Raw genomic sequence first — 16,743 nt, forward strand, 5'->3', positions numbered from 1 at the left:
ACAGACCATATTGTTCTAGTATTCAAAATATGTATGCGCCAATGTGTAATACGTTAAAGGGGTATTCCAGCTTTATACATCTTATCCCCTATCCAAAGGATAAGATGTATGATCGTAGGGGTCCCGCCGCTAGGGACCCTCATGATCTCTGTGCAGCCCCCGGCATTCTGTGCCAGGTGCTGCCTCCGAGACGGGAACGCGACATTACGGCTACAGAATGTTGGGGGGGCTGCACAGAGATTTCGGGGGTCCCCCAGCGATCATACATCTATAGGGGATAAGATGTATAAACCCGGAATACCCCTTTAAGATCTACAATACTAAAGTTTTTAATATGATAGAGAAAGAGAAAATAAAAAACAGCCAAAAAATGAAATTAAAGTGTGATTTACTATAAAATATGTTTTATTGCAAAATCAACTGTAATAACCCAAATAATTTACATATTATTCAGTGTCAAATGAGAATGAAAAAAAATGGTCCATAAACAAAAAAAAATCCTAAATTATACAATTATTTATATAAATCATCAAAAAAGCTAATAAAATCTCACACATAAAGTGAGGTTTTATACAGTCATGTCACTGGGGAAAAAAATGTCACAGCTGAAATGTAAAGATGTAAAAACTACAATATTTTGCTGATTTTTAAGAGGCCAAAAAGAAGCAGAAATCCAGGTTATTTTCTCTGTACATAGATTTATGCAGGGAATGTCCATAAGGCGATTATTTACAACATGAAACAGTAACCATACATGAATGGGCAATGTATGGCAGAAATCAGATTTATATTACAAGGACACAATTATTCCCAGATACAAGTTAATAGTAAGGTTAAGCCAAGCACTGCAACAGCAAAATATTTTCATTAATACAGAAGCGATGCAAGACGACCATGAGATTTTCTGTGCAGCGGGAGACCTGTCGTTCCATAGCCAGCCGGAAGTCTTCTTTTACTCCTTTTGTAATGCCACGTGTCACTGTATGGTGTCTGCCACAAAACAGATTTTCTTAAAAAATGTAAACATAACTGTGCAAGCTTTAAATCGAAGGGGCTTTCCATCCATTGCCATATCCAATCAATATGACATCACTGTCTGGTCAGTAGGGGGGGGCCAGCCTATGCCTAAACAAATGAGGTGACCCAGTGCTGGATTGAGTGTCAATGTTATGGGAATAGTAAAAGGGAAGTCCCTTCATTCTAGTTATCATAGAGGCTGGGCCCCTACTGATCAGACATCAATGACTTCTAATCAAAATGCTTTCAATGTACAGATAAGGGGGGGGGGGCATTTAAAAAAAGGAGGATGAATCGATGTTAGTAAACTTAGATTAAACAGTCTACAGATGAGCAAACTGTATTAAACAGCATGAGACACTGTGATAAACCTGGTGCATTTTTAGACTGTCGAGTATAAGTTTACCTATTCATCCTCCCAGCACTATCTAGTTTTAGAGAAGGACTTACTTTGGAAGTGTATGTGCCATACTAGGCACACATACACAGCCTTTTAGTGCCATATTTAATTGCCATAATTTAGAAGTGGGTTTATTTTTAAAGGAGAACTCTATATGCACGGGCTGCTGGAATAAAAATAATAAACTTTGACTTCCCTTCCGACGCACCCCTGGAGCTGCTGGAATTGGCCTCCTGTCCTTTGGCCCGATTTTCTTCCGGCCTTTGGTGCCCGACACATCAGACTGTGCAGAACTAATCACTGGCTGCAGCTATGTCCCGGCTCAGTGGGTGATGTAACGGGTTAGGGCACCAGGAAGAAGCCCAGGCGTATTACATCACAGTGCCACTCAGCCTATCACCGGCCAAGACGGGACATTACTGCAGTCTGTGACATGTTGGAGGACAGGAGAGATTTTCCAGAAGCACCTTGGGAGGTAAGACATAGCTTTTTTTATTCTAGCAGCCTAGGCATATAGGAGAAATAAAACATTTTGCCTGAGTTCTCCTTTTAACTATTGACCAGTTTTACTCTATTGAGTTTACTCATTTACTTCACATGCTATAAGTTTCCATTGGTCGGGCTCTCCACGCTTCCCTTATTTTTAGGATAGTGCCAGTGTGACTTTTCCCCTCATGCTCTCAGGCAAATTCTAATATATTTTTACACTGCCTAAAACGTCACAATAATATAATGGTGAGCCTTATTTACATCTCAGCACTGCGTCATACATGAACACCTTAGGGGAATGTGCGTTTCCATCAGCTCCACACATACAGTGTGATGTGATGACACTACACTTGTGTAACAATCACGCGTTTAAACCATTGACTTTGTTAAAAACTTACCTTGATATTCCATACTTGAAATGGACAGTGTTACAGACAGCCCCTAGTTAAATACTCTAATAAGCCTCCTTCACACTGCAGTTTATTTATATTTCTTTTATAAAACACTTTATGAATGCCAAGTGTTTTGGTTGTGTTTATTCTAGGCAATACATTTGCTATGTGAATTTTTTTAATGCTTTTTGTAACTTTAGGAAGCTGGGAAAAATCCAAAGAAAAACACATTGGACTCAAAAATATGCAAGAGAAAAGAACAAAAAAAAGGGTTTCATATTAGACTTATGCCCTCCTAGAATAGTGAAAGCCAAGTACTGTAGCCAGTGCAACTGTGATCACAATGGCCCAGACTGTCTAAGGCTATTTTTTCCAGAAATTTGGCTTCAAATGCACCAAAATAGTGGTGAATGGCAAAGAAAACACATTCTGCAAAGTGCACCAAAAAGAATAGAACCTGAACCTCACCCAAAAATTGATGTGGCTTATTGGGAAAGGGCCATGGTAAGGATAGAAATGTGGTGTGGTTAAATTGCACTTCCATTCAACCACAAATACACCAAAATGTTGCTCCACTATTTTAGCCTACAGAAAGCTGTAAAAAGTGAATCTAACCTTAGAACAGAAGTGCAAACTACACAGTCTACAGTAGTACCAGACTGATCAATCAGCCTTAGCCACGGTGAGAAATCTGGCATATTTCAAGACTGTTTGTCAACTTGTTCATCGTCTAGGAATTAGGAAATATCAGTAAAATCCCCCGCAATAAGACTTACTGAAAATAGATCCTCTTATTTTAATAGCTTAGCCGTCACCCCTGCTAATGTGTTGCCTAGCCCAACAGCTTATTTCTGGTGCTTCTAGCATTATACCACAGCTCTCACCAATCCTACAACCTGCCCAAAAGAAATGTAAACAATTCTCTTTAGCATGTACAAAGAACGCCTGCACAAATAGACATCATTTCTACAGAGAGTATAAGGATTGTCTCGTATGATGTAGACGTGGCCAGCTGACATCAAACACCAGTCACTCATGGGGAAAATGCTGAATGTCACAACTTTACACTCAAATGAAGAATAAGTAACTTAAATAAAAAGAGAAAATGGGCAAATTATTGCACATCAAACATCAAAAACTATGGGGCTGTGGAAAAATGTTGACGGACACAGCACATCATGAGCAGGCGTTGTGGACTTAGTACCTGTCACTGGTTGCTATGCTGGCCTGTAGGACAGGCATGAATTCCTGCTGCAACAACCCCAGGGTAGTGCTAGAGCTCCTTTAAAAACAGCAAACAGTAATAACTTATCCTGAGCCGCAAAACACTAAAAACATTCAAGATAGAAGATATTGTAGCTATAAGGCCATGATATTACTAATGATCTTTCATACATTTTTTTTTAATGTTCCTGTCTAGAAACAGCAGTGGCTCTAGACGGTGGTCATCCCATGGAGACCACAAAAACTGTACAAAAGAGATTCTGTGGTGAAATCTTCCTACAAAAAGTGAACTTACAAAAACTACTTAAGGGTAGATTAACAGCCCTATAGAAGGAAATGGTTACTGAAAATATTACCAAAACTGGCAAGAATTGTTCTTCTATTTCAATCTATTGTTCATGTTAAAAGTAATAAAAAAAACATGCTGCTGCATATTTAAGGAAACAGAGTAATCAGCGGCACAATATTTGGATGGCTGTATACCATGGGTCATCGTGGAATCCTGTGCAGTGTAAGTGTTATACCCGTCCGAAGACCACAGGATAAGAAATAACAAGCTAATTGGAAGTGGGCTGACCACTGGGACCTCCACACATCCTGAAATCATGGACCCTGGAATGAACAGAAAGGACAGCGTATCCACAGCTGCATTCATTCTCTATGGGGCTGCTGAACAGTGCAGAGTTCAATGGCATTTCATGAAACCTTCCTGCTCTCCATCCTTAAAGGGGTACTCCACCCCTAGACATCTGAAATCATGGACCAGTCACGCCCCCTCCCATAGACTTGCATTGAGGGGACGGGGCGTGACGTCACACAGGGGCGGAGTCGTGACGTCACGAGCTTCCGTTCCCGTGGTCAGGACACAGAACCTCCAGCACTTCCGGAGCAGAAACAGGTGGGTGCCGCATGCTATATTGTGGGGGTCCCCAGCGATCAGACATCGTATCCAAAGGATAGGGGATAAGATGTCTAGGGGTGGAGTACCTCTTTAAGGGTGCATGTACACGTTTTTTGCTATCCAGTTCCCGTATCAGGTTTTTTGTAAAAAACGGATAGGCAAAAACCGGACTCAACCGTATTAAACCGTGTGCACATAGATCAACCTGTATCCGGTTTGAATCGTGATGTACGATTTAATCCGGTTGTATCCGTTTTCACACTAAAAAAACGCATACGTCTGTCAATGTTCGCCTTGTTTTTAAATAAAGTTTTTCCAGAAAGAACATTCTAGAAGGTGGGTGGTGTTTTTGGCTTGCATTGCGCATGTGCAATAATAAAAACGGAGGGATTAAAACAGATGCAACCGTACACTCATATGGTTTAGTCCGGTTCTCATTGACTTCAATGTTAATAAAAATGTATCCGGTTAGGATACGGTTGGTCAACCGGACCTAAAAACGCTGTATACTCTGGTTGCGAACATGGCTGAAAAACCGGGCCCAACCGTAAAAGTCGCCAAACGGACATAACTGTATGATGCGTTTGCAATACGGTTTGCATTGTGAAGTCAATACATCCGGTTTTCAATCAGTTTTAGTACGGTTTTTGAAGGGAAACCGTATATACGGGAACTGGATAGCAAAAACTTGGTGTGCATGCACCCTAATTCTGCAGCCCGACTAATCCACTGCTCACCTTGCTTCGCCTTTGCCATGTGAAAATCCCTTCACTGGCTACTAGTTGCCTAACTTATTTGGTTTAAACTGTTTACCATGATATGCAAGACCATCCACAGCATGTTTCCTTCATACATCTCTGTATCAGTCTGCAATCTGTATCATATTTGCTATACCAGCATTTGTGTCATTTATTTTAACCCTCATCAAATGTACAGTACCCTGTAACCAAGGGCGCTATATAAATAAATAATGCTAATATTCAGAGGATAACAGAGTGCTGTCCGCATACACACGGTGTGCTACGTTCTTTCCAGGGACAAATTTGGCCCTGTTCTCGGAATCCTTGTGGATCCCAGCAATTGAAAACATATCATCAGCTTGTTATTTCCTATTCTGTAGATAGGGGATAACTTCTTCAGATAGAAACACCCCTTTAAGGGTTTTTTGGGACTTTAATATGAATGGTATATCTTTAGATTAGACTGTGAGGGGAATCGGCTGATAGAATGAACTGGCACTCTAGTAAGCACTACAGCATCTAGATTAACACTTAAAGAGTACCTGTCATCAACAAAAACTTTTAATATGTTGTTCATAATCATTAATGAAGACATATTGTAATATATCTTCATTAAAAAATATTAATATTTATACCAGTTTTTTCATTTGATACTTTTGGCCACTAGGGGTCTTTCTTCTATGCCTGGTCTGCAGGCAGCTTCCTATGCTTTTCATAGTAAGTGTACAGCTTTTAGGACTAATGCTGAAGGGCTCTGGTCCTTCCACCGAAGTTCAGTACTCTCAGCTCAGGACTCGCTCCCAGCCTGGAGCAGCACTGTGAGCTACAAGCCTGCACATGCCTCTCATATAACAGCCAGTCACCTCCCCCTCCCTCCTGCCCCTCACCACACATTATCTTATACATTGTATTATCTCACTGCACCCCCCCCCCCCCCCCCTGACATTCATCTTGATCACTGCCTCTGTAATTGCTCCCTCAGCCCCTGGTTCTCAGCATTGACTTTTTAGTGCAGAGACACACAGGAGAGAGAGAGACAGGCTGCCGTCCCTTCCCTGTACTTAGTCTGTATGCACACTGCAGAGCAGTGTTTCCCAACCAGGGTGCCTCCAGCTGTTGCAAAACTACAACTCCCAGCATGCCCGGACAGCTGTTGGCTGTCTGGGCATGCTGGGAGTTGTAGTTTTGCAACAGCTGGAGGTGCCCTGGTTGGGAAACACTGCTGCAGAGGGAGAGCAGCATACAGGAAGACTGGCAAAAGCAGAGTTCCAGCCAGGCTTCATGTGACATCTTGCCTGTCGGGACCAGCCTCCTTCCACCCCTCAGAAAGACAGTGCTCCTGAGCTAATGAAGAGGGATAAAAAAAAAGGTATTTCCACAGCGTTTTAAACCTCAATAAACACAGGGATAGACATAGTTAGAGTAAGGGACAGATGGGGAGGGGGATCAGGGAAAGTTTAGATGATGACAGGCACTCTTTAAGTTCCATACATTTTGTAAAGGCTGGGTCTGGTACTTCAGCTCATTGCTGCTCAATACCATTTAGGTAAATGAGAAGGAGTTACCTAAAGTACCAGGCACAACCACCAAAAAAATGGAAGGAGTCTGGCCATATAAAAAAACAAGTAGGCTGCAGCACTAACCAGAGTGATGTGTCTTGTTTTGTGATGTGTGATTTTTCTTAGAGTCCGTGTTCAATGTGATATTGGGGTCACATCCTAAGGAAGTAATTAAATATAACAGCACTGCTCTGTATTGTTTTATCTTTGCATAACAAACCTGAATAAAGCAAATTACTAAGTATCTATTGTAACTGAACTGTGTTTATGAGAGTGTATCACAATCAACTTAACTCCTCAGATTTCTACCTAAGGCTAGATTTAACGTATTTTTTGCCATATAAGACGCACCCAATTTTAAAGGAGGAAAATCTAGAAAAAAAGGATTCTGAACCAAATACAATGTAAAGTATAGGACAGTGATCTTCAACATGCGGACCTCTAGATGTTGCAAAACTACAACTCCCAGCATGCCCAGACAGCCGTTGGCTGTCCGGGCATGCCTGGAGTTGTAGTTTTGCAACATCTGGAGGGCCACAGGTTGAAGACCACTGGTATAGGAGGTAATACGTGTCCCCGCCGCTCCGGACCGTCACCGCTCATCACCGCTGCCCTGGATGTCGCTGCATCCCTGGGGTGTCCCCGGAACGTCTCTGCTGCCCGGGATCCTCGCTCTCTGTCGCCGCTATCACGTCGCTATGCACGCCGCTCCTATTGGACGACGGGTCGGCGTGCGCGACGACGAGGGAGAGCGCCGGCCATGCAGGGGATCCCGGCATGGAGCAGTCATTCACCGATCTGACACTGAGGAGACAGGTTAGGTCCCTCCCGGTGTCCTGTAAGCTGTTCGGGACGCTGCGATTTCACCACGGCGGTCCTGAACAGCCCGACTGAGCAGCCGAGTTTGTTTCACTTTCACTCCAGACGCGGCGGTCAGCTTTGATCGCCACATCTGAAGGGTTAATACAGGACATCACCGCAATCGGTGATGTCCTGTATTAGCCGCGGGTCCCGGCCGTTGATGGCCGCAGGGACTGCCGCGATATGACAGGGTTTTAATGCGTATTTGCCGTATAAGACGCACCAACTTTTCCCCCCACCCAGTTTTGGGGAAGAAAAAGTGCGTCTTATACGGTGAAAAATACTGTACGTCTTGTTATACTGCAGTATTCCTCAGAAAATGATAAATCAATTATAATTAAAGGATGCTGACTGATGTGTGTACATTACAGTATAACAGTACAGAGCAATGCAGTTACATTTACTTGTTTTCTTATGGTGTATTGTGGTCATACAAAGAGTGTTTTGAGGGTAATGGAGGTATATAACCCAAGAAAAGGCAATCGATATTAAATTCCCCCCCAAAAAACCTTTATGGGGACTTGGAAAAGATGCCATTCAGACCTACAGCATTTAACCACTTGTTACCCTGTGTATCATCTTAGAAATCCAGTTTCCTTCAGGTTTGATATACTGGATTAAAAATGTAGGTGAATCTACTGCACCATGTGTGTAGCTATGTGTGCAATAGAATATACATAAAGCAATAGAGAAGTAATAATAGACACTCACTTGAGCAGCACTCCTTGATTGGGGATTAATTCCAAGTGAATCTTACCCCCTTCTTGGGTCCGTAAATAAGCAAACTCTTCCAGCATGTCAATGTCTGCAGAAAAAAAATGGGTACAATAGTAAATGTAGGAAACTAATCCATAAAAGGATGTCCAGCAGGAAAAGCCTCACTAATATATAGCACACATTTAGTATACTGTAGTCTACCGTTCACCAGCATCTGTTTCTTCTAGTCTCTTATGGACATTATAGACATATATACTCTATTGGGGAGATTTATCAAAACCTGTGCAGAGGAAGTGGTGTAGTTGCCCATAGCAACCAATCAGATTGCTTCTTTCATTTTCCACAGGCCTCTTTAGAGGCCTGTGGAAAATGAAAGAAGCTATCTGATTGGTTGCTATGGGCAACTACACCACTCTTCCTCTGCACAGGTTTTGATAAATCTCCCCCTATAAGTATACATGCTCTGTGCTATTTCATTATGTGACGTAGCACAGAGTACAGGGTGGTCTTTATATTATCCATGATGGAGACAAAACATTCAGTGTCATTTAATATGGTTTGTACGCCAGTTTTCTAATGTACAGATGTCGCAAAAAGCTGATTGTGCAAAAAGCTGGTGGTTTTACGCTGTGCTCACGCCGAGCACATTTATTATAATTTACTCCAGGAGCTAGTGTAAAATGGAGGCGAAATCTCTGCCAGCTCATAATTAATGTCAATTTGAAACAAGCTTAATACATTTTTGTATCAGTTTTCACCAATAGGCTTCAGGAAGTTCTGTGCAACAGAAGAGGCAGGGAAAATGGAAAAGAGGAGTTTTTGCCTTTTTTTTCTACACCAGCGTGAGCATAATTATTTAACAAGCAGTCTGATAAAACTGTAAATAGAATATACATAGTTTTGGTATAAGACACTAAGATTTTGATGCTTAGCATTTATGTCATTTGTCAAATCACTATTGTCGAGCCAGTAATTCCTTTACAGATATAAACACAAATGGTGGGTACAAGTGTAAAACACAAAAATAATCCAAACTTACTTGTTACATAGTTGAAAAAGTTTTCATATTGGAAGTTTCCTTGCTGGCAAATCTTCCCTATGGCTTTTAAGAACAGGTTCTCTCCTTTAGGCCAGTCATGCTGCAGTAACACAATAAAGTGACCAAGAGCCATATCATCTCTATTGTCAGAAAAGGCTCTGAGCTGAAGAAGAAAAGGCAAACATAAGCCATCACATCACTATATGCATTTACACAAGTGACACAAAGTATGATCTCTACAGACTGCGCTCTATTCTGGAAAAAAAAATACATGTTGTAATGGAATCTCTTGGATTCTTGTTATTCATCATATAGTTTACATTTAACCCCTTAAGGACCCAGCCCATTTTCACCTTAAGGACCCGGGCATTTTTTTGCACATCTGACCACTGTCACTTTAACCATGAATACCTCTGGGATGCTTTTACTTTTCCTTCTGATTCCGAGAGATTGTTTTTTTTTCCATGACATATTCTACTTTGTGTTGGTGGTAAATTTTCGTCAATGCTTCAAAGTTCTGCAGCATTTTTCCAATTTTTCACAAAATTTTCAAAATTGGAATTTTTCAGGGACCAGTTCATCTTTTAAGTGGATTTGACGGGGTTTCATAGTAGAAATACCCCATAAATGACCCCATTATAAAAACTGCACCCCTCAAAGTATTCAAAATGACATTCAGAAAGTATGTTAACCCTTTAGGTGTTTCACAGGAATAGCAGCAAAGCAAAGGAGAAAATTCTAAATCTTTATTTTTTCACTTGCATGTTCTTGTAGATCCAGTTTTTGAATTTTTACAAGGGGCAATCCCCCCAAAATTTAGGTAACCGTTTAGGGGTATATGTAGTGCTTTACTTTTTATTTTGTGTTAGTGTAGTGTAGTGTTTTTAGGGTACATTCACACGGGTGGGGGTTCACAGCGAGTTTCCCACAGGGAGTTTGAGCTGCAGCGGAAAAATTGCTGCCTCTCAAACTTGCAGCGAGAAACTCATGGTAAACACCCCTGCCCGTGTGAGTGTACCCTGTACATTCACATGGGGGAGAGGGGTGCAAACCTCCAGCTGTTGCAAAACTACAACTCTCAGCATTCCCTTTGGCTGTCCGTGCATGCTGAGAGCTGTAGTTATGCAACAGCTGGAGGCACACTTTTTCATAGAAAAAATATGTGCCTCCAGCTGTTGCATAACTATAACTCCCAGCATGCACAGACAGCCTAAAGGCATGCTGGGAGTTGTATTTGTGCCTCCAGCTGTTGCAAAACTACAACTCCCAGCATGCCCTTTGGCTGTGCATGCTGGGAGTCGTTGCTTAGCAACAGCAGGAGGCGAACAGGCCTCATCTCCTGCTGTATCCTGTCACCTCCGCTGCTCCTGCCGCTGCTGTCCTAATCCTGCCGCTGCCTCAGGGGACCCCCGCTGAGGTAAGTAAGGCCCCGATTGCTGCCCCGATCACCGGTGATCACCACACAGTAGGACAGTGATTGGTCAGTTGTTACGACCGTGCCACCTCACTCCTGCTGGTAAAGGGAGATAGGTGCCGTCTCGGACAGCAACCTATCACCCTTCTTTTCAGGGTCTGACCCGAAATTGCCGCTAATTGCTGGTCTGAATTGACGCGGGGTCTGAATTGACGTGACCCAAGGGTTTGCACGGGGTGCCTGCTGAATGATTTCAGCAGGTCTCCTGGTCCACCCGGCAGGGACCGGAATTCCCATGGGTGTACAGGTACGCACTGGGTCCTTAAGGGGTTAAAAGAAACTAACAGCTAAAGCCTAAAACCATCACAGCGTTCTCTTGTATCCACCAGAATAGAAAAGTTATAAATGGTTATAAATTCTGTTTAAAAAAAATATATCAATGACCGCTGCGTTCTCCCATACAGTGTAACACTTTTAAATTATAGTCACAAGGAATGAAAAAAAGTAAACTAAAAGCAGGGAACTTCCCAGAACATTTGATTGTTACAGCTAAGGTCAAACATCATAAGGGTAATGTCACATATCGTAAAATTTACTGCCGTATGTTATTGTACGTGCACGTTATTTGCCTGTAACCCACAGATAAAACGGGCGTAAACGGAAAAAAAAAAAAAAGACTTTTTTTGTTGATTATGGATAAAAATGTGTGTATAAAATAAGTTAGTAAATTTTAGAGTTTGAACTTAGGGGGAGATTTATCAAAACCTCTGAAGAGGAAAACTTGCCCAGTTGCCCATAGCAACCAATCAGCTTGCTGCTTTCATTTTCATGAAGGCCTGTGAAAAATGAAAGAAGCGATCTGATTGGTTGCTATGGGCAACTGGACAACTTTTCCTCTGCACAGGTTTTGATAAATCTCCCCCTTAGACTTTAGCTTGAAGAACATTAAAGGAGTACTCCGGAGCGCTGGTACTTAAAAAAAAAAAAAAAAAAAAAAAAAAAGTTTACCTCCTCTGATAGCTCTTTCAAAGACCTTTCCAACGATACCTCATTTGTCAAATTTGGCCCAGCCATTCTCTTGTAATTGCCATAGCAGTAAGCAGCCATGTCATAAAGACTACATTTCCCATGACTCCCTGCGCCAGCTTCCTGTTAGCTGCTGCTCCCCCCCCCCCCCCCCAGGAAATTATAATAAATTATAATAAAGTAATGCCCACAGCTCCTTCCCTCCTTCTATGTTCCCACTAGCGCAGTGTTTCCTAACCAGGGTGCCTCCAGCTGTTACAAAACTACAACTCCCAGCATGCTGGGAGTTGTAGTTTTGCAACAGCTGGAGGCACCCTGGTTGGGAAACACTGCACTAGCATGGCGCAGCACAGCACTACGCAAATAGCGTAGGCGCAGCTCTACGCAAATAGCGTAGGGCTAACGTAGGCAGCGATAGGAGCCTAGCGTTAGCCCTACGCTATTTGCGTACTACTGCGCATGCGCAGAATAAATTAACTTTGGGGGAGTAGCCGACTCCGGGCTGGGAGGCCGGCACAGCCCGCAGTGACTCATGGGAGCGACGAGTCACCGGGCGAAGATGGCGGCGGATCAAGAAGAAATACAGGTAGAGAGTCATCAGAAGAACCAGCTTCCAGACGGAGAGAAAAGCGGGAAGAAGACCATATGGAAAACGTGAGTATATTAGAATGTTATATAACTTTGCCTCATGCTACAATTCCCCTATAAAAGGTTAGCTTCGGAGTACTCCTTTAAGCTATAACTCAGGTATTTCCCTTTACTATCAGTTTCAAATGCTTGAAGAGGTTTTCCGCTTTGGACAATACTTTTCTGTCACAAGAGTCACGCGACAAACTGAATAAAGGTTGTCCTGCTGCTGGGAGCCTTGCCTATATGCAGTAATGTATTGGTGAACTACACAGCAAACACTTTAGTTTCCAGTATGATTTTGTAAGCAAGTTACTTACCTTTATACTTGCCAATAACAGCTGAAGACCGTAAGGCATTACATATTTACTAGTGCAAGGCAACAGCTTCAAGTCAGAGCCTAAAACAAATAGATTACATATAGTTCAATATGCTGTGTATGTATACATTAAAAGCATGTCCGCAGCTAAGAGAAGTCCAAAACAGAACCCAGATACAACTGAAAAGTGGTCTTCCCTAAATAAGTCGACTATAACTTAATCTAAGTGGGAACATAGGAGTCACTTGTGTCTAAATGACAAAGTTGTCAGAATGCCACATGTAACTAACTATACTCCATGTATTCATTCAGAACTACAGACCCTGATGCTTTGTATGTGATGACAACATCTCTCACCCCCCCCCCCCCCTCTCCCAAAAGCAGCACGGTTCTGTCTGTTGACATTCTGTCATTCATACAGGCATATTACCAGTATAAAAGGGGGGGGGGGGGGGAGATATTATAGATTTTTCACTAAATATACACACTCTATTATGTGTCTTATTTTTTTCTCTAAAGATGGTCACTGCTCAGAATATGTTAAGCTGGGTACATAATTTATTCTTACATTGAAGAAGGAGCTAAGGATGACAACTGACTTCAATTAGATCTTTTAAAGGGGTTCGCTCATGAAGACAACCACTGTCTATTTGTCCTAATAGCGCACATGAATGTCATGCTATGATATGGGGCCACTCACTATAGACCCTGCAGAATGGAGAAATGCTTTGTAGTTGCAGCTTTCGTTCTGGTGGACATAAGCATTTTATAATTTTTTTTATTAACTTGGACAACCATTTATCAGAATGACTACTATGTAGTAATACTACATAGTTACCCTGCAGTGGAAGTGCCTGGCTGGCTGTGGTTCCCCTGCAAAACTTAGCTGTTTGAAGTGAAAATGATAGTCCCCTTCGGGCTGCATTTACACGTGACTGGAGTAACCTACAGAAAAATACCACAGACAAGGGCTTTGCGTGACATTTTAGGTTATCTTATTTATTTCTAATGGTAAAACTATACACAAATACCTTTTCTAAATTTAGGTTTTACTTTTGACTGCTCATCCTTTGTCTTTGTAGCTTCTTGGGGTGGGGGTACAATAAAACTCATCAGCTCCAGGACCTTCTCACATGTTAGCTGAAGGAAGAGGAAAAATATTGCTTTCACATATTACAAATGTACAATGTTGATTTCTTGGAATCTGTATCAATGTAATGTTAATTAAAAAGAAAGTGATTAACTCCAAGGCATGAAGAATGGGTCTGGTCAACATTCCTCTATGACGCATTCCCACACATTTCGCCTCATTGACCTTAAGAGGGGGAGCCCTAACAGACCACCAGTAGAGAGGACCGTTTGATACGCTGACAAGCATACATAGCTCCCACAATTTTCTTGTCCACCATTCAGCCACAGGTTGCAACTTCATGACACAATTGTCTGTTGGACCATTTCCAGGCACTAAGCAAAAGGAATTTGGTGTCATGGTGCCCATTATAGGTCCTGTCAATGATAGCCAGACACTGTCACCTTTGTTTGCAGTGGTGTTGTGGACGAGAAAACAGGACTGCTACAGACTGGAATTTTATTGTCTTTGGTGATGTACACAGGTACTTTTTAAAGATATGACAACTGTCTTGTGGAGTATGGAAGCCTCGTGGTCAGCACTTTAATCTTCCCTTGCCATGTAGTGACACACTACCCTAACTGCAGGTGGGATGATCTGGGAATGCACAAAGGACAGTGTGTCACTCCTAGTAGTGATACAAGGTACACAAACAGTTCAGAGATCTATGCAAGACATCACGTGGCCACACGTTACCCATGCCTGCCTGGGCACCAGATTTATCGGCTATCTAGCATTGAGCCCCCATTTCCAACCATATCTCATCTTGTATGGAGACAAGGAAGTGGACACAACATGGTTCTAGAATAGAATCTCCTCTAAATTGTACAGTTTTCTCCAAGAGACTTATTTTGTGCAAGTAAATTCACACATAAAAAAATTCATTTGATTAGTATGCTTACTGATTATTTCTACAGTGTTGGCTCCACAGCTATGATCAATGACTGTAGTTTATACACATTAGATAAATGTATCTCTATTGTGCATGTGTCTGTATACTGACAGCTGTCTAATATAAATAATCAGCAATAGCCATACTGCAAGAAAAAAAAATGTATTCTCCACCAGTAGAAAGGCTCAGGCTACTCCAGTCTTTTTCTGTCTAATTGGTTTCCATGGACAACTGGTCAATGTTTCCTCTGCACAGGATTTTATAGATCTCCCAGAACGCTAAAAAGCCACAGAAGTCACTACATATACGCTAAGCTACATACATTTTTGCAAGATGGGGATGGAGTGGGAATGAAGAAACATGCTAAGGCTAAAGTCACACGTAGCACAGCATATTTGACAAGCAAATATCCTGGAATCGGACCTCAAGCAAATTTTGGTGAGTGAAGTATGCACCTTCTTTGTCCTCATCAGCTGTTGGTGTGTTCTTTGTGTTAGTAATGGCAGTCGCTCCTGCAGAGATTGCTAAAATCAAAATATGCTGTTGATATTAAATGCCATAGCTTTTTCTGGCACAGACATCTGCAACATATTCAAAAGCTAATATTATCAATTATACTGCGGATGCACTACGTGTGACCCTACCCTAAGGAAGACAACCACAAAAAATGAATATGGCAATTTTAGGTATATTTAAAATTTGAAGTTGCATCATAATAGAGCTAAGGAAATCTATTGATATTCTCATTGTCCAACCTTATACTCCCCAAGGGCAAAGTGGCAGGCTGCAAGTTGGATAAGAGACCTTTGCTGTTCTAAGTTTCCTTGATTCAGTATTTGTTGTGTTGGTGAATGAGGCGCTTGTAAAGCTGCCATGAGATGAAGACTGTTGATCGCTTTCTTGTGTTGTCCCTTTAGGAAGAAAAGCTAGTGTAAATGAGCAACCAAGGAGCTTGAAAGTCAAATAGTAAGCATTCAAAAATAAAACAACATTTTTTAAAAAGTAGGAGAAAAAAAATGTATATAGCATTTGCAAGGTAAAACAATATCACTTAGACCCAGTCACACCATGACTAGTGCCACAATGACAGAGATCAGATTTTAAAGCTGAAATTGCCAGCAATTGTATTTTTGCACTGACAAACACTAACGCCATTTACACCTATGGCCTGCATGAATCCGATCATAGACATTTTACATCCGACTATTGACTCAGACCCCGATTTTCAGTGAGTCACAAAATGGGAACATTCAGAAAATGCCCCACTAGCTGACTACTATCGGGTCTGAGGGGCCATAGGAGAGAATGACGTCCGTATCTTTCAATCGTAAATGCGATTGCAGCCGATTTCAGCTTGAAAAATATATCTGTACCAAAGAGGCACTAGTCATGGTGTAAACAGAGCCTTATAAATGGATTAAGAAAAACACTTGGAAAAGCACTCTGTCAAATTGATACACTATATTATGCCTAGTGCAGGGCCTAATTTGGTTGTACATAACTCAACCATACAAGTCTGCAAACATGTCCTAAGTAAATTTAATGTATCCGTTTTTTTCTTTGTGGTTTTCGTGTTTTCTGCGTGGAAATTCTGAGGCCCCAAATCAGTCTGCACAGCAAAGCAGAATCCCTATTGAAACCAATACAACATGCAATGCACCTAAAATTCTGAGCAGAATTCCACACAGAACATCTGTCATGAGAAAGTAACCTACATTTTTCTTGCTTCTCATGGATAAAGTAAAAAGTGATGCAAAATAAATAAAAATATACATATATAAAAAAAGAGAAAGAAACTGCTTACCTGATAAATTACCATATCTGTAAGGAATATCCTTAGCCACAACCAAGTGTCAGTCTTCCATGGTAAGCAAATTCTGGAGAACTCTGCACATGCAGGAATAGGTGGAGTAAATGAATAAGTAAAATAAAAAGATGTTCACAAAAAAAAAAATGCTGTTTTTAAAATCAGCACACTTTCCTAACTATGTTTTCTG

General features: G+C 41.6%; 1 protein-coding gene across 3 annotated transcripts in view; it reads right to left on the minus strand.

The window, feature by feature from the left end:
• Positions 1–383: 383 nt before the first annotated feature.
• INTS10 (integrator complex subunit 10) overlaps positions 384–16,743 on the minus strand; it is a 65,261-nt gene continuing 48,901 nt past the window's right edge. For 2 of the 3 annotated variants that reach the window (XM_056569091.1, XM_056569076.1), the window contains exons 11-18: positions 16,551–16,633; positions 15,502–15,657; positions 13,757–13,865; positions 12,727–12,806; positions 9,340–9,502; positions 8,295–8,388; positions 3,503–3,580; positions 384–990 (exon numbers count right to left, since the gene is read on the minus strand). In XM_056569091.1, coding sequence (XP_056425066.1) covers positions 834–990; positions 3,503–3,580; positions 8,295–8,388; positions 9,340–9,502; positions 12,727–12,806; positions 13,757–13,865; positions 15,502–15,657; positions 16,551–16,633 — 920 coding nt within the window. In that variant the 3' untranslated portion in view covers positions 384–833. The remainder of the gene's footprint in view (positions 991–3,502; positions 3,581–8,294; positions 8,389–9,339; positions 9,503–12,726; positions 12,807–13,756; positions 13,866–15,501; positions 15,658–16,550; positions 16,634–16,743) is intronic. The other variant, XM_056569082.1, reaches the window with a different exon arrangement.

This window comes from Hyla sarda, chromosome 1 (genome assembly GCF_029499605.1).
Source record: "Hyla sarda isolate aHylSar1 chromosome 1, aHylSar1.hap1, whole genome shotgun sequence".
NCBI lineage: Eukaryota > Metazoa > Chordata > Amphibia > Anura > Hylidae > Hyla > Hyla sarda.